The sequence below is a fragment of the Drosophila ficusphila genome, unplaced genomic scaffold (assembly GCF_018152265.1).
Source record: "Drosophila ficusphila isolate 14025-0441.05 unplaced genomic scaffold, ASM1815226v1 contig_197, whole genome shotgun sequence".
NCBI lineage: Eukaryota > Metazoa > Arthropoda > Insecta > Diptera > Drosophilidae > Drosophila > Drosophila ficusphila.
The window spans coordinates 5,568,571-5,594,454 of NW_025064091.1; the positions used below are offsets into that span (position 1 = coordinate 5,568,571).

The window sequence follows — 25,884 nt, forward strand, 5'->3', positions numbered from 1 at the left end:
CCATACCCTCTTCCATATCAATTACGATTCGAATCGAAAACAGAAGCCAGCAGCGAGGGTCGCGTGGTCTGCTATTACACAAACTGGAGTGTCTATCGGCCGGGCACTGCCAAATTCAATCCGCAGAACATCAATCCATACCTGTGTACACATTTGGTGTACGCATTCGGTGGATTCACGAAGGACAACCAGATGAAGCCCTTTGACAAGTACCAGGACATCGAGCAGGGTGAGTAACGCAGACACGCCCCCGTCCTTCCGGCGAGTTAATTTGACTCGGCTTTAATTTCCTGTCCGTCTGATGATGATGATGATGCATCCCACGACCCTCCCTAACCCCCCTTGTTTCTTCATTCAGGTGGCTATGCCAAGTTCACTGGACTCAAAACGTACAACAAGCAGCTGAAGACCATGATTGCTATTGGCGGTTGGAACGAGGCCAGTTCCAGATTTTCGCCGTTGGTGGCGAGTAACGAGCGCCGGCAGCAGTTCATCAAGAACATTCTGAAATTCCTGCGACAGAATCACTTTGATGGTATCGATCTGGATTGGGAATATCCGGCCCATCGCGAGGGTGGAAAGTCCCGGGATCGGGATAACTATGCCCAGTTTGTGCAGGAGTTGAGGGCCGAGTTCGAAAGGGAAGCCGAGAAAACCGGACGTACCCGTCTCCTGTTGACCATGGCCGTTCCCGCTGGTATCGAGTACATCGACAAGGGTTACGATGTGCCCAAGCTGAACAAATATTTGGATTGGTTCAATGTCCTCACCTACGATTTCCACTCCTCCCACGAGCCATCGGTTAATCACCATGCTCCGCTTTATTCGCTGGAAGAAGACTCCGAGTACAACTACGATGCTGAGTTGAATATTGTGAGTATGCTTTGGCTTTGGAATTATGATATGTAATAACTATGAATTGTATATTTTTTATCCAGGACTACTCCATCAAATATTACCTGAAAGCGGGTGCAGATCGCGACAAGCTTGTTCTGGGCATTCCCACCTATGGACGATCTTACACTCTGATCAACGAGGAAAGCACTGAACTGGGAGCACCTTCCGAAGGTCCTGGAGAGCAGGGCGACGCCACTCGAGAAAAGGGCTACCTGGCCTATTATGAGGTTAGTTTACCTACTCCATATAGTAATGCATGGAAAGAGCTAACCTTTGTATCCCGAAACAGATCTGTCAAACGCTCAAGGACGATCCCGAGTGGACGGTGGTGCAGCCGAATGCCAATGTAATGGGACCTTATGCCTACAGGCGCAACCAGTGGGTTGGCTACGATGACGAGGCCATCGTTCGCAAGAAGGCCGAGTATGTGGTTGCTCAGGGATTGGGTGGCATTATGTTCTGGGCCATCGACAATGACGATTTCCGCGGCACCTGCAACGGCAAGCCATATCCTCTCATCGAGGCTGCCAAGGAAGCAATGGTGGAGGCATTAGGGTAAGTAGAATCACCCCTTTTTTTGGAATTTAATGACACTTATGTTATCCAATCCCCTTACAGACTGGGCATCAACGAAGTGGCCAAGCCAAGTGGCCCGCAGAAACCCTCAAGATCTCGCAGTCGCGATAATGCTAGCACCAGGAATCGCCTTAATGGGAAAACCGAAGCACCATCCGGCACAAGGAGACCCAGTGCAACGAGGCGACCCGCTCTTAGCTCCTCCACCCAAGCACCACCACCGAGCACCACCTTCAAGCTGACCGAAGCTGAGGGATCGTCACTCTACATCGGAGGCAGGGCGTCAACCACGCCACCACCGCCAACGACTCCCGATCCGGGTTCGGACTTCAAGTGCGAGGAGGAAGGCTTCTTCCAGCATCCGAGGGATTGCAAGAAGTACTACTGGTGTCTGGATAGTGGACCGTCTGGTCTGGGCATTGTGGCTCACATGTTCACCTGCCCGTCGGGACTATACTTTAACCCGGCCGCCGATTCCTGCGATTTTGCACGAAATGTGCCTTGCAAGACCAAAAAGTAAATACATTTTGTAAAATATTAATCGGAGATATTAATCAAATCACATTTCATTCAATTGTAGATCCACCACAGTGGCTCCGGTGACCTCCACAACCACGACAACAACCACAGCGCGCTCGAATCGAGTGACAGCTGCACCCACAGCTCGTCCAGTTTATCCACGCACCACCAGCAGCACCACAACAAGCACAACGACAACCACTACGACAACGCCAGCAAGTGTGGAAGAAGATCTCGAATATGAAGAGGACACCGATGAGCTGTCGCCTAGTAAATCCACTGATGCTGAGGAGGATCCGCAGGTGATCAAGGAGCTGATCGATTTGATTCGGAAAGTGGGCGGTGTGGAGCAACTGGAGAAGCATCTGCTGCGCAACAAGGACGGATCGATTACCCTGAAGGAAAATTCTGCCAGTGGTGCAGCCACCACACCCTCTACCATCAGCAAATCTCTGTATGATCGTGTGCTGAGTCGCCCAGGAACCTTGAGTTCCTTCACCCGCAATCGCTTTAAGATCAGCGAGGCAACGGGGACGAGCACGGAAGCCAGTTCTTCCAGCTCTACGTCGAGTGGAGCCTCCAATAGCTACTCGAAATACTCCTCAGTTCTGAGGGGCAACAGCCGCCAGGGTCCACAAAACGAAGGCATTGAGAAGTTGGCCGAGTTTGATGGTTTCCTGAAGGAACGCAAGCAATACGTGACCATCAATCGCCATCGATCTGCAAATCAGGGAGATGATGAGGGAGAACATGCAGATCAGCAGGAAGAGGAGGAGAACCTGGCCGAAGTGGAGACCACCACCCGTCGTCCTTTGAGCTCAGCCACGCCATCGTACACAAGTCTCAGACGCACACGACCCACCACAGTGGCACCGCCGGCAGAGGAATCCCACGAGGAGGCGGGGGCGGAGCAACAAACCCAAACTCAGGTCAAATCCTATGCTACCTTGAGTCGCACCCGTGGACGCACCACGGCATCACCAGAGGTCACGGAAGCGGCGCCCAGTTCGACAACCAATCGGTAAGTGGACAAATAATTTAATCATGATCATTTTGATTAATCAAAAACATACATCCTCCTTTCCAGTTACAAGTACTTTGAGCGTACGCGACCCACTAAGAGTGCCACCGCCGATGATGCCGAAGATCCCACGGAGGACGAAGAGGAAGAGTACGATGATGAGCAGAAGGACATTGTTACGGTACAGAGCAAACAAAGCACAAACACACGTAAATATGCGAGCATCGGCCGCAGAACAACAACCACTACAACAGCAACACCAGAAACTACAACAACCGCCGGCACTGAGACTGCCAAGGCCAGTACCACCACCACCACCAACAACAACAGCCACTACAACAGCAGCAATAACAACAACAATGTGAAACTGAATAACCTAATACCAACAGAAGAGAACACCACAGCAACACCCAGCACCACCGCCCAATCCGAAACCACAACAACAACCACCACCACTACTAACGAAACCACTGAACCAAATGAAAGCACCTCAACCACCACATCCACAACTAACAACTTGCATACCACCACCACACCCACACCAATTGTAGCATCCACTGTCCCAACAACAACCGCCAATGGCATTAGCTCAGACTCTTTGTTAGCCACCGAGCTGAGTGAAGCCTCTCCCACCCACCTTCCCTCAAATCCCGACTTAGAGACAACAACACCGACAACAACCACCACAACTACAACGGAACCTGAACTGGCAACAACAACCACACCAAGAACCACATCAACCACTGGCAACAACGAACTGAATGACGTAAACAACGTGGACGAGGACAGTGAGGTAACGAAAACCAAGACCCAATACAAGTATGCCACCACCAACCGTCGACGCATAACCACAACAACTACAACCACCGCCAACAACAACAGCAACAACAACAACAATGCAGAAGCAGCGAACGATGCTAGTCCAACAAACGGTTTGAGTAGTTTTAATAGCATTAGAACCAACCCGGGCAGAAGGCAACCCCAAAAAGATACGACCCAAACAACAACTACCGAACCAAACCTTTCTAGTCCCAGACCCTTTGGTTATCCCCGTCGACGCACACGACCCACAGCTAGCACCACCACCACCACCCCCCAAACCGATAACGATAACAATACCGATAATAACGATAACGAAACCGATGCAGTTGCGCAAGTAGTGAAGAAGACACGACTATCTCCAGGGGATAGGCCCAAGGTGAGTGCCAGTCTTCCAAAAGCAACAGCAATCAACACACCAAACAAAACCTCCTCACTGCACCACCACCACCAAGAGTCCCAAGTAGAAGTAGCTGGTAACGGTGGCAATAGCATAAGGCATGAAGTAGTTAGCTCTAGTTTAAGTCAATCCCAAAACCAAATCGATACCGATGACGTACCCAGCACCACCGAGCAGCATGTCAAGTACACTTGGCGCGGAGTGCGAGGTCCCGCTTCGCAACGAAAAGTGGTCCCCAATTCTTTAGCTGGTGACGACAAGGACTCTCGACGTTTTGCCGGCAAGCAGTTGAACACCGAGGAAGACTTGGAGGAGAATCTTCAAACCACCACCAAATTCCGCAGTCGTCGTTTGAATTCCGCCGAAGATGAATCGGAGGTGGCCCGCGAGGCGACGGAAACATCATCATCCCATGGTTCTCGCAGCTACCAAAACATCCAAAGATCTGCCAGTCGTGCCACCACAGACGATTCTCAAATTCAATACAAGGCCATCACTCGCGACTCCGAAGGTGGAGCTCATCTCACCGCAGGTCGCAGTTCTAGTTTCGTAAGGAATCTTGGCGAAGGAGCCAAAGCAACACTTCCACACCAACCTGTCAGCAGAGGTGGACAGATCGTAGAGAGCACCAGCGAAGATGAGAACGTGGCCGCCGAGATAATCGATGATGAGAAGCGAGGAGAGACAAAGGCGCCCGCTGGCAGTGAAAATACGGATGACAGCAACACGGCAACCGAACAGGAATCACCCGAAACTGTTACAGAAGCTGCACCGCCACAGTTGGAAGTCACAACTCTACCTGCAGAAACTTCAGATGCCAGCAGTTCTTCAGAAGCACCTGTTAGCACCACCACTGTTCTGTCTGAAGAAGATAATAGCAGCAGCACCACAGAATCGGATGTCATTGGCAAAGAATCAGACAACGAGGGATCTTCAACAGAAAGTAGCTCTTCAGAATCACCGACTAGCAGTACAACTGAATTAAGTTCGAGTGGAAAGGAATCCGACTCCGAAATCAGCGGTATTACTGAATTGCCAGAGAGTAGTAGCAGCACCACCATTCCTCAAGAGGAAGAAAGCACGACAACTACAGAAAAACCTACTCGACGTCCTAACAACCGCTTTAGCTCAACCACAACTGAAGCTGTACCAGAAGAAGAATCCACTTCTACCACAGGCTCAAGGCGTCGCGTTATATTGCGTACCAAGGCTAGCACCACTGAGCCAGAAAGTGAAGTCCAGACAACAACAGAAGGACCAAGGCGGCGAAGTTTTTACAGAACCAGCTCAACGGAGGCACCTAACAGCTCAACAGAAGCAGAAAGTGAAGCCACAACAACCACTGAAGGCCCAAAAAGGCGATCCTTCTTAAGAACGAGCACCACTGCAGTGCCTAGCAGCTCTGCTGAACCAGAAAGCGAAGTTCAGACAACCACCGAAAGCACCACACGTCGTTCTTACTTTAAAACCACCACAGAGGCAACGCACAACACATCAGAGCTATCTAGCAGTCCAGCTGAACTAGAAAGCGAGGTGGAGACAACCACCGAAGGTACTACGCGTCGTTCGTTCTTCAGGAGCAGTACTACTGAAATTCCTAGCAGTACGACTGAAGCTTCGAGCAGCACTTCAACTGAAGAAACCGAAAGCAGCTCTATTGGCGATGGGGTTGAAGCAGATACAACCACGACTCGTCGTTCGTTTTTCCACAATAAGACGCCAAGCACAACAGAAGCCACAACCACAACATCAACTGGAGAGGCAGAAGTGAGCAGCACAACCAGGCGTAGTTTCTTCCGCACAAGCAGTACCACAGAAGGCTCTACAACAACAACCACTACAGAGGGGGCCAAGGAAAATGAAAACGAGAGTGAGATAACTACTGCTCTGCCAAAACGTCGAGTTATAGTCAGAGGCAGCTTTAGGCCGCGCAAAGAGGGAGATCTATCCTCTCTTCTAGCGGCAGATGCCAATAAGAGAGCCAGGAACAACCACACCACCTTAGGCACAGAAACACCTACTGGCCCTTTGCCTTCGTCCAAGGAAGAGGAAACGGAGCAGGAAGAACCGCAAAAAGTGGAAAAGGTAACCAGTGGTCGGACTTCGTTGAATGCTGTTCGAAACCGCACCACCACAAAAACCGAGAGCCTGGGCAATGGAATCACCCGCACTCGCACTACCTATGTCCGCACCCTCGATGCCGGGCAGAAGGTTGTCAAGCGTATTCATACAAAGACCGTGGAGGAGAAGCCCGCAGAATATGAGTACATTATCGATGAAGTGACCCACCCACCACCACCGAGCTCCACACCCCGCTTGGTGACCCGTAATCGTGGTTCCGTGCGCTTCCAGAGCAACGATCTTTCTTCGCTGCTTGCCTTGGACTTTTCCTCACGCAACAATCGCAAGAAGCAGGGACAATCTGAGACAACGGTAACCAAAACTCGAAGACGTCTGCTTAAGAAACCCAAGGAGACTATCGAGCACGAAGAGGTTGAAGAATTTGAGTACGATGCTGGCCACGAAACTGGTAACGAAGTGGAAGAAACTCCAAAGGTTAGCACCACAGCCAGACCCATAATCCGAAGAACCAGACCGACTAGGGGCAGTACTACAACCACAACAACAACGGAAACACCAAACGAAAGCGAAGCAAGCACTCGTAGAGCAAGCTTTGCTTTCAAGCGACCTTCCAAGGCCAGCACAACCACCGAAGAGCCCACTACAACCTCAACAGAACCATCGATCCCCTCGGAAGCAACCACAAGAAGAGTTCTTGCTTTCCGTAGGCCCGTAAGCACAACCACCACTCCTGCTCCGATTGAAGAAGAGTCTACAGAGGAAGCAACGCCTGCCTCTCAAGAAGCAACCACCAGGAGAGTTTTGACTTTCAGAAGACCAATAAGCACAACAACCACCCAAGCTCCAGTTGAAGATGTGACTACAGTGGGAGCAACGTCTTCATCCATAGAAGCTACCACCAGAAAAATTCTGGCCCGCAGACGACCCGTGAGTACAACAACTGCCCCATCTCCGGTTGAAGATGAGTCTACTGAAGATCAGTTGGCTGCCGCCAAGCAGAAATTTGTAAACCGCTTGAAAACCAGCACTACCACGACAACAACTACCACAGAAGCAACCACAACCACAACCAAAGAAGATTTAAGCGATCTTAAAGCACAGCTTAGCAATGCCATTAATCGTTTGCAATCAGAAAATAAACTAGAAGGCCAGGCGAACAACAAGGGAAGTGAACCTGCAGAAGACGAAGGCGATGATAAACTTTCTTTGCCGATTTACCACAGAAGAAAGTACTATCAGTATGTGAAGGATTCTCCCATAACCTATATAGACAAATCCCCCGCACCACCAGATATTGAAAGTGTGACTGTGAACATTAAACAGCAAATTCATGATGTGTTCAATGTAAGTGAGAATGAGACACCAAATAATTCGCTCAGCGACGACGGAGAAAGCGATGGCCATCGCCTGGCGATGGAACAAGCCAAGGAAATCAACGCCGAACTCGGTCATTTTTTATTGAAAACCCCCGGGTCAAATTAGGTCACCCGGGGGCAAAGTTGGTCGGATCGGGAGAGGAAACCCTAGATGATGATGAAATTACAGCGGAAATCGATGAGGATAATGAAGATGACGAGGGTAGCACGGGAAAAATAAAATCTCAGCGACAGGGAAAAACCTTCAAGACAATACCACTAGCAGCAGACTCAAGCAACGAAACCTCCAAGATAGTAAGCCTTTCTCTTCTAGAAGAAAAGGAAAGAAGCGAAGAAGACTCCAGGGCATTACGCACCTATACAAGATTAAATCGCACCCGATTAACTCTGTCCAGCAGATTGCAACAGAACACCCAAAACGAACAAAAACTTGACACAACCACTAGAAGAAGCTACAGCGTTCCTCAGCGATTCCGGGTTCGCTCAACCACACCTACACCTTCTGCAACAGAAAACAGCGAAGAAGATGATGACGAATCTAATGAGAAACCCCAACAAGAATCAACTACTGCGTCCGCTACCCTTATTAGGAAACCCACAAGAAGAGTGTACATCCCAAGAAGACCTGGAAATGCAGTAGAAGATTCTGACTCTTCTGATAATGGTAAGTTTTCCAAATTTGTTGCATTCACATTTCTATTTTCTTAAATTTTTTTTTATTTCTTTCCAAAAAATTATTTTAATAATGTAATCAGGAATGATTTTTTATTTAATTTGAATGCAAACAAGAATGAAATATTGAAACAATATTAATCAGAAAATACTTTTAATCTTTCAGAAAACGATAACAAGGAAGAACTAAAGGTGGAATCAACGACAAGACGCGTGTATGCTGGCTTAAATAGATTAAGAGGCCGGGGAAGCACTACCACAACTACAGAGGAAGCCACTGAGTCAACCACCGAAACCACATCGATAAGAGACAGAAGCACGAGACAGCCATTTGTCGCCATTAATCGCAGAGTTTCGACTACGACAACCACTGAAAATCCAGGAAAAAAAGAAGCAGAAATAAATGAAAATGAGGATGAAGAGGCAACCACAATTAGCTCTCAAAAGGAAATAAACGATGACATCAAAGAAAATGAGGTGGAAAAGAAAGAAACAGGAGAAACTAGTGAAAACAAGGATTCTGAAGAGCCTAAAGACAGCACTGACGAGCCCGAAGACAGCACTGAAGAACCCGAATTGGAAGCACACATAGACGATGACAATGAAATACCCCTACAAGAAAGTGGATCTAGCTCAGAAGCTTCAACTACAACAACAACTTCGACAACCACAAGTAAACCAGAAAGCACAACCACACGTCGTCAGTTGGTAATTCGTCGCCGTTTTAATGGCACCACTACATCCACTACGACGTCTCCAGTTCCTGATGAAAATCTAGAAAATGAGATCGATCCAAATGATACGGAGAGCTCAACACCAAAGGCGGCAACTACAACTCCACCAAGGCGGCAACTTTTGATCCGCCGACGCTTCAATGCGACCGCAACAAGAACAACAACAACCACCGCAAATCCCAGTGACGACAATGAAATAGATCAGGGCGAGACAGTTACAACAACCACAACACGTCGAACGATTCTGTCACGTCGCCGCTTTAATGCGACAGGCATCACAACAACCACGGCGGGATCAACGAACGGCGATGAGATTAGCACACGTCGTCCGTACGCGGCCTTGAACCGCTCACGTAATCGCTTTACAACACCGCGAACAACCACCGAAGACGGGGATAACGACGACGGCGATGATGATGAGGATAATGAGGAAGAAGAGCAGGTGGCACCACCACGAGCCGGCTTCCTGCAAACAAACCGCCATCGAGCTTTGCAGCGCACTCCGGAAGAAGAAGAGGAGGAGACTGCGGTGCCGGTACGCAAGCCACCCAGTTTTGTGGGACGTCGCACCACTGCAGCACCACAAAGAGTTAGTTCCAGTACACGACGAAATCTGGTGGCCATCAATAGGAATCTTTATCACCGACCAGAATCCGACGATGATCAGGATGAAGAAGAGCCCGAAGAGGAGTACGATGAGAACGAGGAAGGGGATGATGAAGAATCAGTTGATCCCCAAATCTCAAGCACCACTGCACGTTCAAGACTAAGTCAACTGCTTGCCAATCGGCAAAGACAACCACTCAGGACAACCACCCAAAAACAGACCGAACAAAAAACTGACTCGGACAACGAGGATGATGGGGAAGAAAACGATGAAGAAGATAGCTCTGATGAGGTATCGAACCGTAACAACACACTAAACACACAAAACAAAACTTTGGGGGTAGGCACAACTAACCTTAACAATCTTACTAACCGTAGCACCGCACTGAATGTAGCTAGTCAACGTAGTAACAGCACCGTAGCCAATTATATTAATCGATTCAAGTCAAACAGTTACACAAACAACAACAAACCAGTCACAGTCAAAGCTAATCTTAAGACAGACAGTTCAGTAAATGATAATGATGATGGAGATGATAATGATAACGATGATGATAACGATGCTAGTCTAGAGAATGAGGGGGAGGAGAAATCGAGTGGGGCTGGTTTGAATGCCTTAGGTAATGATGTTAATTCCACACGACGCTTTCAGAATCGTTATCAATTGAGCCGCACCAGAGGCAGCACCACCAACACCACCCCAACAACCAGAACAACAACCACACAACAACAACCCCCAATAACAACAACCACCGCCAGACGAGTGGCCTTTGGGGGCCGTCAGCGTGCCCAGGTAACTAAACTAACCCTAGTCGATGAGCAGACTGAAGAGACCGAGACTAAGGGTGATGCCCACGATGATGTTGAAGAAGAAGAGAAGGAGGATGAAGAAGAATCCACCGCAACCTCAACAACAACAACAACCACCAGCAGGCCAACACCGAAGAGAATACGTGTTTTAAAATTCCGCAGACCCTTGAATAGCAATAGCAATAGTACAACCGTAGATAGCACCACTAATAGCGCCACTGACACTAACCCAGACACAACCACAGCAACACCCACTACAATAAGCCAAAGTACCACCAGCAACACCACAAGCACCACCGGCAACAAGCGTTTCCGCAAGATTGTACGCAAATTGAGGCCAGTGGACTCAAGTACAGCAGCCAGTGTGGATAATTCCGATGAAACCACCCGTAAACCTTTCGTTCCCAGCCACACCAGATTCACGGATCAGGACAATGATCTTGTGAATCTGCGCCAGCGGATCAAGGACCAGCAGGCACGAGGTGAGCCACAGGATGGAGTGATCAGCAATCGATTCAAGACCCTGGGTCAAAAGGACGACCAGGATGTGTCGGAATTGCAAAAGTTGAGGGACAAGGTAAAGGCAGAGCAGGCGAAGGGAGATGGCGACCAGGGCGTAATAAACGATCGTCTGAAGAAGCTGCTCGCCGAGAAATCCACCAGCAGTGGCAGTCGGCAAAAAGAGGACTCATCTTCCGCAGATGAAGAGACTTCTTCAGTCGTTTCTTCCCAGCGTCCATTCTTTAAGCGCAAACTGGTGGCCCGTCGACCATATACACCACCCTCGGCAAGCGGCGGTGGCACCACCAAAGCACCACTGACATTCAGCACCACCCGACCCACGGCGAAGTTCGTGCGCAAGAAGAACGGCCGATTCGATCCCTTCAACTCAAGTGTCCGCAATCGTGGCGAGGGCTTTGTGAGAAGCGATCCGCGAGGCTCAAGATTGCCAGGAGCCGATCGCTTCAGGACTCAGGAAAATAATGATGAGGACGATGAGGAGGAGGTGGAAGAACGACACGAGCAGCCACTGCAGAATCAGTTCGGAACCACTCTTCGCAGACCTTTTGTGCCCAAGACGCGACCCGTATTGGATAAATCTAAGCCGCAACAGGAAGACGACGCAGAAGAAAGCGATGATGAAGAAGACGAGGAGGAGGATTCGGAGGAGGACAGTGATGAAGATGAGGACGAAGATGAGGAGGTGGCTAAGCCAGCTGGAGGGGAGGGTAAGCCACAAGAGCCTAAGGTTAACCCGCTTTACAGGCCCAAGGACAACCGAGTTCTACCGGGCAGTCGACCCAGTTTCGCAGCCACCGCAAGTGGAGCAATACCACCCACAGCGTCCGGAAATGTGCCCTTCAATCCACGCAACCGTCCATCGAGTTCAGCCAACACAAACGGCCCGCCAGCCGGTCGTTTTGGCACCACAAAACGACCCCGAGTGGTCAACAGACCCCCGGGAGTCGCCTCACCGAACTTGACCCTGAAACCCGTGGCCAGTGATTACGAGCGCACCACGCCGCTGACCCCATTGAAGCCGGCACCATTTATACCGAGTAACAACAGGAGTTATGAGCGGAAGTACACGGGTCCATCCACGGAGGCCACAGAGACGGCCAGTGAAAATTCACTGATAGAAGATCTGAATATCGATGCGCTGAATGCAAGAAACAAGAAGATCTTCGATAAGCACAGTAAGAAGCATCCGGCCCTGAAGCCCAAGGTGGTCAAGGTGGAATCGGAGACGGGAACGGAGGCGGAAAGCGGAACAGAGGTGGCGGTGGACGAAGAGACCACCGAGCAACAACAGCAGCTGGAGCAGGGCTTTGTGACCACCCCAACACCCAGTACTACACCACCACCACCAGCACCACCCAGCACACAGTTAGACACAGCCACCACTACAGACACCACGCCACCAGAAACTGTAACCGAAATAGAAACAGAAACTGAAACTGAAACTGTAACCGAAACTGAAACAGCGACCAATGCTAATGAAGCCACTTCAATCAATTCACAGGACCAAACCATCTCGAGCACCACTCAAGCACCACCACCGGCCACCACCCTATTGCATGTGTTCACCCTGCTCGAGGGCGAGGGCCAGGATGAGGAGCCCACGACCCGAAGGCCCACAGTTCGAGTCCCTCCTCCCACCATCCAGACGGAGGTGGTGCCCAAGCACAAGGTGATTGAGATCAATCGCATTGTGGAGATCAACTCGAAGCAGGCCAAGGCTGCGCAGAGGAAGTCCAAGGCGAATCAGGACTTTGGCACACTGCGGGTGGAATCGCTGCCGCATGTTGAACAGCTGGGCGAGATCAGTGTGGTGAAGTTTGTGCACCTTGTGGATGGCAGTGACATTCAGATCAACGACGGACACAGCACAGTGGCGGATTACACACCCACCGAACCCACTTCGCACGAACAGAGTGCTGCCTCTCCGCCGGTGAGGAATTCTCTGCCAGAAGCTGAAGGCAGCGATACCACCGATCGCAGCGGCAAATCCCTGCTGCCCGAAGTCCTAACTGGTGCTCTGGAGACCTCGACCATCTCGCTGGAGGGGCTTTTCGATTCGGCCCGCAAGGGCAAGCAACTGAACAGCAATAGCATATTCGCGGAAACTGAGGAGAGCAGCACCACCGTCAGTAGTCCCAGTTCTTCGGCCACCGAAACTGCAACAAGCGAAACCACAACACCGGCGCCCACTTACGTAAGACCCATTGTACCCCTCCTACGACCCGAGTCCAATGAGTCCTCGCCCCTGGTCATTTCGATAGCCAATCTCGATCAGGTGATTCTCAGCAAAGTGCAAAAGTCGCTGGCCGAGGGCAGCCAAACCACTGTGGCTCCCGATGTCGTCAGTGATTCGAATTCGGCCTTCTCGGTGCGCCAACCGCTGGTGGTGCAAGCACCCATCGGCAGTGGTGCTCAAGAGACCAACACACTCAACACTCAAGATCAAACAATTAGTGGTAATAATGATGCGAACATTGAGCCAGTTGCACAGGCAACAACAACAACTAGGCCAGAAGACGATCAGGTGGCTGAAGAAACCACTGTTTTCAGCACTGAGACCACAACAGAATCACAACCGAATACACAAACAAAAACACCAACAAAAACAGAAACACTAACTGCCATGCCGATTGGTGCTGTTATTATGGGTCAGCTTGGTCTAAGCACACAAACAACAACCACTACCGCTGACAATACCAACCAACAAAATACTCGAATAACAACCACAATTAGCAGTGGCGCTATTAGTTCGGAAGCTTTTGGTGGCAATACACAAACAGCAACCACTGCAGAAAACAACAACCAAGAAAATAGACAACAAACAAGCAGTATAACAACAACCACCAGTGAGATTAGCAGTGGCGCTATTAGTTCCAAAGCTATCGGTGTTAACAACAACAACCTGAATACACAAACAACAGTCACAAGCAACAACAGTCCCGAAAATACCCAATCAACCACCACAATTGACAATCAACAACTGCTCAGCAGTGGTGCAATTAGTGGGGGTATTGGTGGCAACACCAATTTAAACACACAAACAACAACCACTAATACTACAACTACCACTGTGGGCAGCAAAGTAAGCGAGGCAGTTAGCTTTAGTTCCGAAACGCATGTGGTGCATCGCAAAAAGATGGGGCGCAAGGGGCGTGGCCGACGCCTGCGCAACCGCAAGACGACAACAACTACAACAACAACGACAACCACAGAAACGCCAACCACGGCGGAGGCGACATTCGATGACACCACCACAGTGGTGCCGGAATAGGTCACAATAAAATGAAACAACTGAGAAAATCAGCATAGTTAGTTATTTCTAGTCTTAGCCCTTATCCAGTCGCAATTTTATCAAAGAGAAGAGAATCTTTTGCGAGCTTTACCTTTTCGTTGCCGAACCGTAGATAATTGGCTGCGTTGCTTTGGCTTAACAACAACCACGGCGATCAAAAAAAAAAGAAAGTAAACAACCCCTTCGGCTGCTTAAAAACTATTTCAAAATTTTCCAGTGCTGCTGCTTTTAATTTGAATACTCTACTATATTTTTTTTTGCTATGTAAATTATTTAAACAATTCGTATTCTTCGAGCTGCCATACCTAAACAACACACGCACAACATTTAAACGCCCACACATACACACCCAATCACACACATACGTTCACACATGCAGATGCGAAAAGTCTTTCCTTGGTTCAAATATAGACAATCTAGAAAACTAGAAATCTAGAAAAACAAGCGTAAACAACGACCCTCAGTGGATACAAATCTTGATAAACTTGAAATAACTTTAAATGGCTTTTTACCAGGCGCAGTTCTCTCTTAATTCTATCTTTTCCCTAATATTTTTTTTCACTATTTTTCTTTCTATCCGAAATACTTTAAGTCTAGCTTTAGTTGTAAAATATTTATGCACAACAATAAAATAATGAACAAAAAGAAACAACCTATACATATTATTATTGCCACAACAGAACACGAAAAACTTCCCCACTTTAACCATCTGAAATCCCCAAATGTATATACAATACATATAGGAAAACAAATTGGGAAAATCTTGTACATATTTTTTTTAATTTTTAATTAATAGACATTTATTTTTTGTAAAATTGTAAAATTGTTTAGGGTAATATTTAAAGTTTATGGGAACCCACACAAATAATGTTTAAAACCATTTTATTAGTATTATCTTAAAAAGTTTTTTTATTTAGTTTAGGTCCTAAAAGAATTCCTGAGTCTTCGACTTGTTTGACTTTAATTTCAAAGGTTACAGAGGTTGTCCGATAAAATAAATTCTTCTGCATGTCTTGAGCAATTATAAATGCATTTATTTCCCCCATCAGCTTTTCGATGCTCTTTCAAATGTCACTTGTAGAATTGCTTGTTATTTGCTTAGTCATTAGCCAGTGCTTCTTTTCGCCTTCTTTTGTTTTTTTTTTCTACATTCGTTAAATGTCAGCCTGGCTTTATGTTCGTTTTTTTTTTTGTATGAAGCGGTTATTGCCACATGCCTATTCATAAGTACATATGCACTGTGTCGGTATGTAAGCCTGTCTGGATAATCGGTTTCAACTTTCGATGAGTCCGCAAGATGTGCAAAGTCAGCGGGAAAAACAGCAAAAATATGAGGAAAAAACAAAAACATAAAATAAAAACGAGTTCAGCTAAAACAATTTGCAAATTGCTGAGAGAGAGGGACTCTGCAGACGAGACATGTTTCATAATCGCGTAGCTAGTCTCCTTGGAACGATAATTGCCAAAAGTCAAATCACGCGCTGCATAACAAACACGACAAGCTGACAAGCGACACCAAAAATCAGGTTGACAAAAAGTCGTTAAATGTTCAACAGTTTTTTGTGAAGTGGGCTCGAAGATTTTTCCTTTCCAAGTGCCCGTGAAAAATCCCATTTGAAAATAATAAAAGGCCGTACAAAACAAACAAAAGCGCGGACAAATAAAAAAGAAGCCATAAAAGCAGATCAAAGGTGTTGCACTCAGGGTAACAGGCTTTTGTCATCATCAGTTTGTTAAAGAGTACACACAAAAAGTAAATAAATGGGAGTGCTTACACAGAAAAAGTGGTTACCGAAACGGGCTTAATGATATACCATAGGTGTGGATGTACGATACTACTCTTCACATATAAAAACTTTCAAAGCCGAAATAGATATTTGAACGAATTATTTGTAATCTATTAAAAGGGAATAGTAGGCATGCCTAATGTGAATCTGTCAATGAATGGTCTGCATCTGGTTTTTTTTTTTTGGCCTTGAAACACTTCTTCTCGCGTCGGGTTCGTGTCTTAAGTCTTTTGTTTGGCCACTTTCACAATAATAATTCCATTGAGAAGCCAGAAAATCAACAGACGACGCCCTGCACGCATCACCAGCCATTAAGCTGACCAACTGGCTTGCACAATATTTAATTAAATCCCAACCAGTTTGTAGCGTCCAAAACAAGCAAACCGCGCATCTGCCAAAGAGGAAAATATCAAGAGGGATTGGTGGGGATTCAGATTACGCAATCACATTGGCATGCAGTCGTCTTGCCAAATACCAAAATACCAGGCAGCAGCAATACAGGCTTCGATCTGCGAATCGAAGAAGCCCGTCTTCGTTATGCAAACGCTTCGACTGATGCGTATTTTTCCGGCCCATTCATTGTCTTAAAGGTGTGTGCGACATTGACACCGAAAATCTCCCCGTCAGCAACTCTCTCTCAGTTTGGTTTTCTACACTTTAACTTCTGTGTATGAAATCACCATAGTCATTCCATAAGTACAGCTTTTTTTAGCAGAAAGAATATTTTTTTAAATTAATTTCAAGATTAAAACGAAATTATAAAATGTATTATTCAGTTCTTTAAAAATGTAAAGCAGTTGTTATATAACTAATTGAAAATAGGACTTTTGTTAAAGAATTTAATAAAAAATATCCAAGGGGACAGCTTGATTGGAGGTAGAGCAGATCAATTTGGTATAATTACAATAAATTCCACATACTGGCCAGTATTGCTGCTTTCAATGCCAACAACGTTGGTGGACAAAGCAAAACTAGCACAAAATAATAGCCGAGAAAAATAACTCGTTATGCGTGTGTGTTATTTATTTTGCACTCCAACGTCCTTCAATTAAAATGCCTGACTGCATTTTTGCGGTTGTTGCTCCAGATAGCGGTCAACTTGATCTTGAAGAGATGGCGAGTGAAAGCACCTTTGAAGGGTTTCCCGTTCCCCAAAACCAGCCCCTCCAGAAAAAAACACAACACAAACCCAACAAACGCCAAGCAATACTAATTTATTTAACGCTTATGTAGATATCTTATACATATATTTTAATCAATTTTGTAAATTATTAATATGATTTCTTATTGTTTATAGTCCAGCATGTAGCGCGCTTTTGAATTGTTGTTGACTGCACACCGCCAGGAAAACGCACGAAAACAAATTTAAAAAACACCACACAGCGAGTTGCAAAAAAAAAAAAAAAAAAAAACAACAAATGTTCGAGTAATATTCACTGAATGCTAAATAGAGTGTCTGTTTTATATAATTTCATGTACCGTGAACCATCGACTACCGACCACCAGCTGCGACAACCGACGACTGGCAGCGTTTCGCGGCGACCGGTGTTGAGTGTCCGCCGGCGGATTATCAACTCGCCGACGTCGGCAGCGGTTGAGGCCACCACGCAGCAGCCTGCAGAACCGCCAACGACCTCCAAATACAACCGACTGCGCAGCAGACCCTCAGCAGCAACGGCAACGGCAGCAGCAGCAGCAGCAACTACAACAGCAGCAGCCGCAGCAGCAGCAACCACAGCCTTTCCAGCAGCAACATCTGTTGCTGGCGGCAGAACCGGCAGCAACATTTACCTGAACAAGCTGAAAGCCAAGAGCGGAGCAGCACCAGCAGCAGCAGCAGCATCCGGTGAGGCAGCAACACTGACGCCAGCAACCAGCAACATCAGCAGCAACGGCGGCAACATCAGCAGTAATGACATCACACAAAAGCAACACAAGTTCCAACCCGCCAGCTTTGCGCTGCGCCGCCAATTTCAAACGCGTCGGCTGACAACCTTCGCGCCGGCAGCCAACGGCGATGAGAGCGGTAAGTACACTTCAAAAAATATTACAGCACGGCCAACACAATGGAAAATACACAAGGTCCACAGATTTCGTTACTAAATAAACAAGGCTCTTTGGGGAATTACAATTTTTTATGTAATAACTAAACAACAATATTTTTTTCTGTGCAAGCATCAGCTTACAACTCTCTCTACTCATATTTCTCTTGTTGCTTTGATATGCAATACTCTACTTAAAGTAAAGTAAAAACGAGACTGGCAAAAAGAAAGTATTGCTTACTTCCTTCGTAATAATTTAAAACTTTAAGCAGAAAATCTCGAATATTTTCTAGACATGTTAAATTCCCACACTTAAGATTAATTTCATATTTTGACAAGCCCAGGGAAATCCCCAAAAGCACCCACAATATTTTAAATATACCTATGCAACACCTTAATTTGACAAAAGATTTATGGTTTAGGGTTTGGTAACCTAATTTTTGTTGTATAAACAATGTGATATAATTACTTATCGATAGCCACCGATGTGCCGAGAACCCAGAACCCGCTGTTCAAGCGTCGCCTTACCCTTATATCCACCACACCACCTTCTGTTCGCACCACCAACCTGCCAAACTCTGTGGTGGAAACCACCACTACTCTGTATTTGAACGATGATGACGAGGATCAGGTGGCAAAGTCGAGCATTCACACGAGTCGCTTCAACCAGATTCCCGAGCAAGTGCGTCCGCGCGAGGAATACGAACACTCAGTGCCACCAACACCACCTCAACCACTAAAGAGCACCACCACCACCGCGACCAGCAACACAGCCAGTGCACCACTGCCAGTTATTAGCCAGGGAATACGTAAGTGGCTTTAAGTCTGTATGATTTGGTGAGATTTGCCTTGAAAGTATGCAACAATTAAGAGTTAATATTTAAGAATGCCAATTTTAAAGGCAATTTATAATTATTTTTGATAATATTAAATCATAAATATAAATGAGCTATTACTGATCAGAAAACTCAATTATTTTTTTACAACCCACTGCAGGTCGTCAATTAATACCACGGCCACGTCGACCGCAGTCCACCACAGCCACGCCCGTAAACACGCCCACTTCCGGCTCATCTTCCGGCACATCCACGCCGGCTGACCATTCCGCTCCTCCACTTTCCCGTCGCCAGCAAAGTCGTCGTCGTCCGCACAAATACATCGAGGTCTACAGCCGACCGCCGACCAAAACCGCCGTAGTCACGGCCACCTCGAGTAGTCAGGTTTTGGAGGAGGTTTTCCCGGTGAGTCAGGTGGCGCAGCGAAGACGAAGTGGCAGCATTCTACCGAGCAAGAACGATCCGAAGGTCATTGTCCATGGACGGGGCATCATCGAGTGCCGGGCACAGGGAAATTTCCCACACCCACTCAACTGCAGGAAGTTCATATCCTGCGCTCGATTTGAGGAAACCGGCGGAATCGTCGGATGGGAGTACACCTGTCCGAAAGGACTCACCTACGATGGCGTCGGCGGGATGTGCACCTGGTCGCCTTCGAATCAGCCCTGCCGGGACTAGACTGATAAAACCACACAGCCCTGTATAAGCCTGTAAACCCATTCACCCACCATCATCATCTGGAGACCCGTTTGCATCGATAAAAAGTAACCCATTCCCTTGCACCGTGTTGTATATGATTTTTTCCAATTTGTGATTAGTTCTGCTGAGGTTGAAAAGCGACGATGATTATGAGAGAGAAGGGAGTTGAAATTCTACGTTAATTATTCTTATTTAAGCTTAGTGATATCTCAACCCAATTTTTTGCGCCTGCCAACTCAGTAGTAAGCAAGAAATATTGTCTGTAGAACCACTCCCACATATATAGCGCCATGTATATGTGGTTGTGCGAGTGTATGCTATATACCATAATGGATAATATGCTTTCTTTATCAAATAAACATATCGTGTAATCCAAATGTTTGTTTAATTACTATGTTTGTGTAACGTATTTTGGGTATCAAGGTATATATCTTTACCATTCCACTTACCATTTATATAATAATTTACGCGCTCTTCAAGTTCTGAATGGAGCAAACAATTATTTGCTTTTAAAACTAATTACCGATTTCCTTTGCATGCACACACACATACTCTCGCACACATTTGGAAGTGTGGGTGGCGTCATGCAATTCGCTTTTAAATTCCCGAAAAACACAGATTTCACTTAATTAAACGCTAAATGTTTAACAAACTTCATATCCCCGGCAAAGTATAAGCCTTAAACAACAAATTAAACACAACTTTAACACTTTATACAATCAAAACGAACTATAATTTAATTAACTATGATTTTTGCACGCGGTACAGCAGCCGACACTCACAAGAAAAGAAGAAGAAAGAGAACTTCGAGATGCAGGTGAGCGATAACGAAGAGAGCTTTAGGACAGGATAACGGAAAAATAGCTCTTACACTAACATACCTTTCTCTTCTTTGTCTTATCCATGATCCTCTCTTAACTTTGCTACCCATTTTCGACTCTTTTGAAATATTTAAAAATTGCAATGGTTTTTTATTTTGAATTAAAAAACGAAGCGTAATTACACATAGTGGATGTTACTTGGATGAGAATGAGCTTTGGGTGGTTCGCTCGCATGAGGGGTGTGCGATCTGGTCGTCATGGTCCGCAATCCCGACCACAATTTCGATCTACTGGCGGCGGGAGGAGGACTGCTGGCCGTTGGAGTTGGTCTGGCGCCACGGCTGGTGCACCTGGTGGTAGCCACGCTGGGTCTGGGCGGGAGTGCTGCGGCCGAAGGGGCTCTTCGAGTTCACCTGCAGCATGTAGTCGCCCTCGAGATCGTAATCGGTGGCGATGCCCATGTAGGCGCGCTTGCCATAGCCCTTGTTCTGCTTGTACTCCTGGTACGAGCTGGCGGCCACGGCGGGGAAGTTCCTCTCGTTGCCGGGACGCACTGACTCCGCGAAGTAGCGGGTGGCACGCATGGAGGCCTCCACAACGTTGTCGGCACCGGGCACTCCGGTCGAGGGTCCATTGGGATAGAAGTCCACATTGGCCAGACGCAGCGAGGTTCCCATTCCGTAGGCGGAGGTGTGGATGGCATCAACGAAGTCGGCATCGCCACGGGCCAAGCCGGTCAGGCGCTCCTCGGGCTTGCCGTAGATCTTGGAGGGATCCAGAGCGGTGATGCGGCGCAACTTGTGTCCAGTCTGGCGGGTGAACTGGCGACCAGCGACTCCGGCCACATGGGCAGCCGGTCCGGAGCCAATCACATGGATGATCTCCTGGGGCACATTAACGGTGTTGGTCAGCTCCACCAGGCGGTTGCCAATGATCTCGCCCACGCGCTCAATGTTCAAGGTGGCGAACTGCTCGAAGTCCTCGATGGCATTACCCAGCTTGATCACGATCAGGTCACCGCTCTTCTTGTCCTCCTGGTCATCGTTCTGCTTCCTGCTCTGCTGCTGCTGCGGCTGCTCCTCGCTGCTGCTCCTCTGGCGCTGCTCCTCGCTGGACGAATCGGTGGTGGGATAGGGCTGGAGGTTGTACCGCTGCTGGTAGGCATTCACCAGCTTCCTGGTGGCCTTCTGCACCTGCGCGTTCGACTCGGGCAGGCCCTGGATGAAAATGGTGACCTCGTCGTCGCCGAAGTTCTGCTGACGCTTCACGGTCTCCACCAAGGTGTTCAGGTTGAACTCGATCTTCTGGCCGCGCTCGCCGACAATGTATCCCTTGATTTGGCTGGGTTCCGGGGTATAATCGGGCTTGAACACGCGGTTGAACTGGGACAGGTGATCTACGATAAATAGTTGTGGTTTAATTACCCATTAGTTAGTTCAATTTAAAGGGGGAAACTTAGGGGGTTAACTTACAGAGGTTGTCCAGCAGAGTGGCACCCTCCTCGAGGCTCATCTCCTGCAGCTTGTTGAGGGTGACCTGCTTGAGGGAGGGCAGATTCTCGATTTCGCGGGGGCTCACCCAGTTGCTCGGCTGCTCCACGTTGTCCAGGGAGTTGGACCGGCGACCGGAGCGGTTTCCGGTCTGGGGATTACCCATGGCCACCGCCAGGAGGCAGGCCAAAACGCACAGGCTGCGCAGAGGATTCATTGCGGCTCTCCAAGTTCGACTGTTTCAGACACCGTACCAAATTGTACTGCATGGCTAGTCCCTCGATCGGTTCGCTTTTTATAGGGCCCTCCTCGTATGCGAATGGGGAATGAGTTTACCTAGTATAATGCACACGCCGGAAGCAATTGATTCAGCAACCGATTTCTAGATCAGCACAAATATAGTTTCGCCGCGTCGTCGGTTTTGCAACACTTCTGATGAGCTCCAATATTTTTATCGACGCATTGGGAAACTTCTTGAACAGCACTTGCATAATGTAAACAAAAGGGGGTCTAGCCATAAAGGGGGCTTGCCAAAGAGGCACGACTTGAACTCATGAAGGGGTCAACAAGCCGAGGCTTTGTTTATAAAAAATACTTTAACAATAATATGTTTGTTTATGTGTGTTTGTTGTAAAATTTATAAAAATACAATTGTCACCTAATTCATATCGAATAGGTAAGTTTTCACACTTTTATTATGACACCAGTTGAATATTTATAAATTTCAATAAGCTTTACTTGCATTTTCAATTTATCCAAGCTCAAATTTCACTGGTAAATTAAAAATATATAAATACAATCTATAACAAAGTCTTTAAATGGGTTCACATTTCAATAACACAACAATTTATGGAAAAGGAATGAGTCAACAAAGTGTTAAAATATTGAAGCTGAAATCAGGGTGTCACTATGTGAATGTTTAAGAAATGAAAATATATTAGAAACATAGCAGCAGCTAAATTTTCAATTATTAAAAAAATGTTAAGTCCAAAAACAAACTACACGCGTTATTCATTTAAAAAGTTCATAGCGTAATATTTAGGTATATAGGTAAACCTTTACTATCTGCCCTAGAAACTAAAAAAAACATTCCACATTCAAAACTGTTTGTATCAAGGGCAAAAATCTGGAATCAATGAACTGCAGTTTGGCCTTGAATTGGAAATGGAAAATTCAAGTGCATTAATTAAGCAAGGTGAAAGTAGAAAAGTACGCATATTGATATAAAATATAGAACAAGTTGAAAAGGGTTTAAAATAATTAGATTAGGGATAATGTATGATAAATATCTAATGTAAATTTAAGTAGTTCCGGAATGAAACTACAATGTTGCAATCAGAGGAGCCTACAAAGTGATTACAAATTGAAATTATCAGTCGGCCGCAGGTGCTAAGTCATCAGTGGGGTCAGCTATAGGTAGCCCCGTGCCGACTTTGTATATACTTTGTATACTATTCAGTTACCGATGAGATAGTATACTCATCCGATTCCCAGGCCGCAGAAACCCTTACTCAGCGATGATGGCCACCGATTAAACCTGACCCAGCGGAAAGAGGGTCTGAAAGTGGGAAAACTTCGGGCTATATAAGCCGAGTTTTGGGATTTGGAAAATCAGTTCAACTCACTCAGCGTTGAAGTCGCAATCCGATCCCGCATCCGTACCATGAATCCCATGAGAGTTCTGAGCCTTCTGGCTTGTTTGGCGGTCGCCGTTTTGGCCAAGCCCAATGGCCGCATGGACAACTCGGTCAGCCAGGCCCTGAAGCCCTCGCAGTGGCTCTCCGGATCCCAGCTGGAGGCCATTCCCGCCGTCGACGACCTCACCATCGAGCGTCTGGAGAACATGAACCTCGAGCGCGGCGCCGAGCTTCTGCAGCAAGTTTGTGAGTCCCACTTCATTCCATAAATCTCTTGGCATGGTTTAAAAATCCAAAGAAAATCCACAGAAGTACTTAATATAATAGAAAACTAGATTGATTCATTAGTTATACTAGAACTGCAGAATTATTAACATATTATATAATAATCGAAACACGCAGACATAAAATTTGAAAATTGAATGGATCCTTTAAAAATTAACCATGAAAACTTCTTAGAAAAGGTCTCCCTTTTGCTGCTGCCTATAAAAAAATATAAAAAATATATAAATTTTTTAATTTTCTACATACTTCAGACCACCTGTCGCAGATCCACCACAACGTGGAGCCCAACTTCGTGCCCAGCGGCATCCAGGCCTACGTGCCCAAGCCGAACGGAGAGAAGACCACGGCCCCCTTGAACGAGATGATCCAGCGGCTGAAGCAGGAGAAGCAGAACTTCGGCGACGACGAGGTGACCATCATCGTGACCGGACTGCCCCAGACGACGGAGACGGTGAAGAAGGCGACCCGCAAGCTGGTGCAGGCCTACATGCAGCGCTACAATCTGCAGCAGCAGCGTCGCCAGGGCAAGAACACCCGAGACAGCCAGGACTACCAGGAGCAGAGCCAGAACCAGCGCACCAGCAGCGAGGAGGACTACAGCGATGAGGTGAAGAGCGGCCGGACCCAGAGCGGCGACATCATCGTCATCGACTTGGGCTCCAAGCTGAACAACTACCAGCGGTATGCGATGCTCGATATTGAGAAGACCGGCGCCAAGATTGGCAAGTGGATTGTCCAGATGGTGAACGAGTTGGACATGCCCCACGACACCATCCATCTGATTGGCCAGAATGTGGGCGCCCATGTGGCCGGTGCCGCTGCCCAGGAGTTCACCCGTCTGACCGGACACAAGCTGCGTCGCGTCACCGGACTGGATCCCTCCAAGATTGTGGCCAAGAGCAAGAACACCCTCACCGGTTTGGCCCGCGGCGATGCCGAGTTCGTCGACGCCATCCACACCTCGGTCTACGGCATGGGCACTCCCATCCGCTCCGGCGACGTGGACTTCTATCCCAATGGACCCTCGGCCGGAGTGCCCGGTGCCAGCAACGTTGTGGAGGCCGCCATGCGTGCCACCCGCTACTTCGCGGAGTCGGTGCGTCCCGGCAACGAGAGGAGCTTCCCCGCCGTTCCGGCCAACTCGCTGCAGCAGTACAAGCAGAACGATGGCTTCGGCAAGCGGGCCTACATGGGCATCGACACTGCTCACGATCTCGAGGGCGACTACATCCTGCAGGTGAACCCCAAGAGCCCCTTCGGCAGGAACGCTCCCGCCCAGAAGCAGAGCAGCTACCACGGTGTCCACCAGGCGTGGAACAACAACAACCAGGACAGCAAGGACTACCAGTAGGATAATCCCTGGGACTGGAGCATGGAACAACCAACACACACACCCGCACACACACAACGACGCTTCCTGCGGAGCACTGTAGCCACTAAGTTGAACCCGAATTGGCCCCTTTCTTGAGATTCCTCAACCATGTAACGAGCAGATCGCTAAATTCAACTGCAAATAAACGCTTGATAAAGAGCTTAAAAATAACACTTACGATCTAGTCATTTGTGGGTTTGAGAAACTTGGGTTATCTCTAAATTCAAAAGATAAATAATATTTAAAATACCTATTCACATTGGTAACAATAAGGAGAAATTTACATAAATTCAAATATTGAAGAATAACATATTTTAATACAATATTTCAATATTTAAAATAGAATCCTTAAGAAATTTTTAAAAACTGAAAGTTTTACAAATGTTTAAAAAATAACACTTACGATCTAGTCATTTGTGGGTTTGAGAAACTTGGGTTATCTATAAATTCAAAAGATAAATAATATTTAAAATACCTATTCACATTGGTAACAACAAGAAGAAATTTACATAAATTCAAATATTGAAGAATAACATATTTTAATAAAACATTTCAATATTTAAAATAGAATCCTTAAGAAATTTTTAAA

The 25,884-nt window shown here is 47.1% G+C and overlaps 3 protein-coding genes across 9 annotated transcripts in view; 2 read left to right on the forward strand and 1 right to left on the reverse strand.

Annotated features, from left to right (window-relative positions):
- The window catches only part of LOC108097624 (serine-rich adhesin for platelets), a 33,986-nt gene extending 13,919 nt beyond the window's left edge, over window positions 1–20,067 (forward strand). For 3 of the 7 annotated variants that reach the window (XM_017200041.2, XM_017200043.2, XM_017200042.2), the window contains exons 4-11: window positions 44–229; window positions 359–873; window positions 939–1,124; window positions 1,187–1,452; window positions 1,516–1,989; window positions 2,054–3,013; window positions 3,080–4,211; window positions 10,355–14,978. In XM_017200041.2, coding sequence (XP_017055530.1) covers window positions 44–229; window positions 359–873; window positions 939–1,124; window positions 1,187–1,452; window positions 1,516–1,989; window positions 2,054–3,013; window positions 3,080–4,211; window positions 10,355–14,305 — 7,670 coding nt within the window. In that variant the 3' untranslated portion in view covers window positions 14,306–14,978. Of the gene's footprint in view, window positions 1–43; window positions 230–358; window positions 874–938; window positions 1,125–1,186; window positions 1,453–1,515; window positions 1,990–2,053; window positions 3,014–3,079; window positions 7,787–7,896; window positions 8,355–8,528; window positions 14,979–17,619; window positions 18,140–18,634; window positions 18,965–19,151 lie in introns of those variants that run through there. The other 4 variants (XM_043209526.1, XM_043209525.1, XM_043209524.1 and 1 more) reach the window with 4 other exon arrangements.
- A 573-nt stretch (window positions 20,068–20,640) lies between these two features.
- Window positions 20,641–22,266, reverse strand: LOC108097779 (vitellogenin-2). The gene is made up of 2 exons (XM_017200306.2): window positions 21,984–22,266; window positions 20,641–21,907 (listed from the first exon to the last, which is right to left on the reverse strand). Exons 1-2 carry the CDS (start codon window positions 22,216–22,218, stop codon window positions 20,799–20,801), a joined length of 1,344 nt encoding a protein of 447 aa, XP_017055795.1. The 5' UTR covers window positions 22,219–22,266; the 3' UTR covers window positions 20,641–20,798.
- A 1,343-nt stretch (window positions 22,267–23,609) lies between these two features.
- On the forward strand, window positions 23,610–25,466 carry LOC108097553 (vitellogenin-1). The gene is made up of 2 exons (XM_017199918.2): window positions 23,610–23,884; window positions 24,175–25,466. Exons 1-2 carry the CDS (start codon window positions 23,665–23,667, stop codon window positions 25,272–25,274), a joined length of 1,320 nt encoding a protein of 439 aa, XP_017055407.1. The 5' UTR covers window positions 23,610–23,664; the 3' UTR covers window positions 25,275–25,466.
- Window positions 25,467–25,884: the final 418 nt, after the last annotated feature.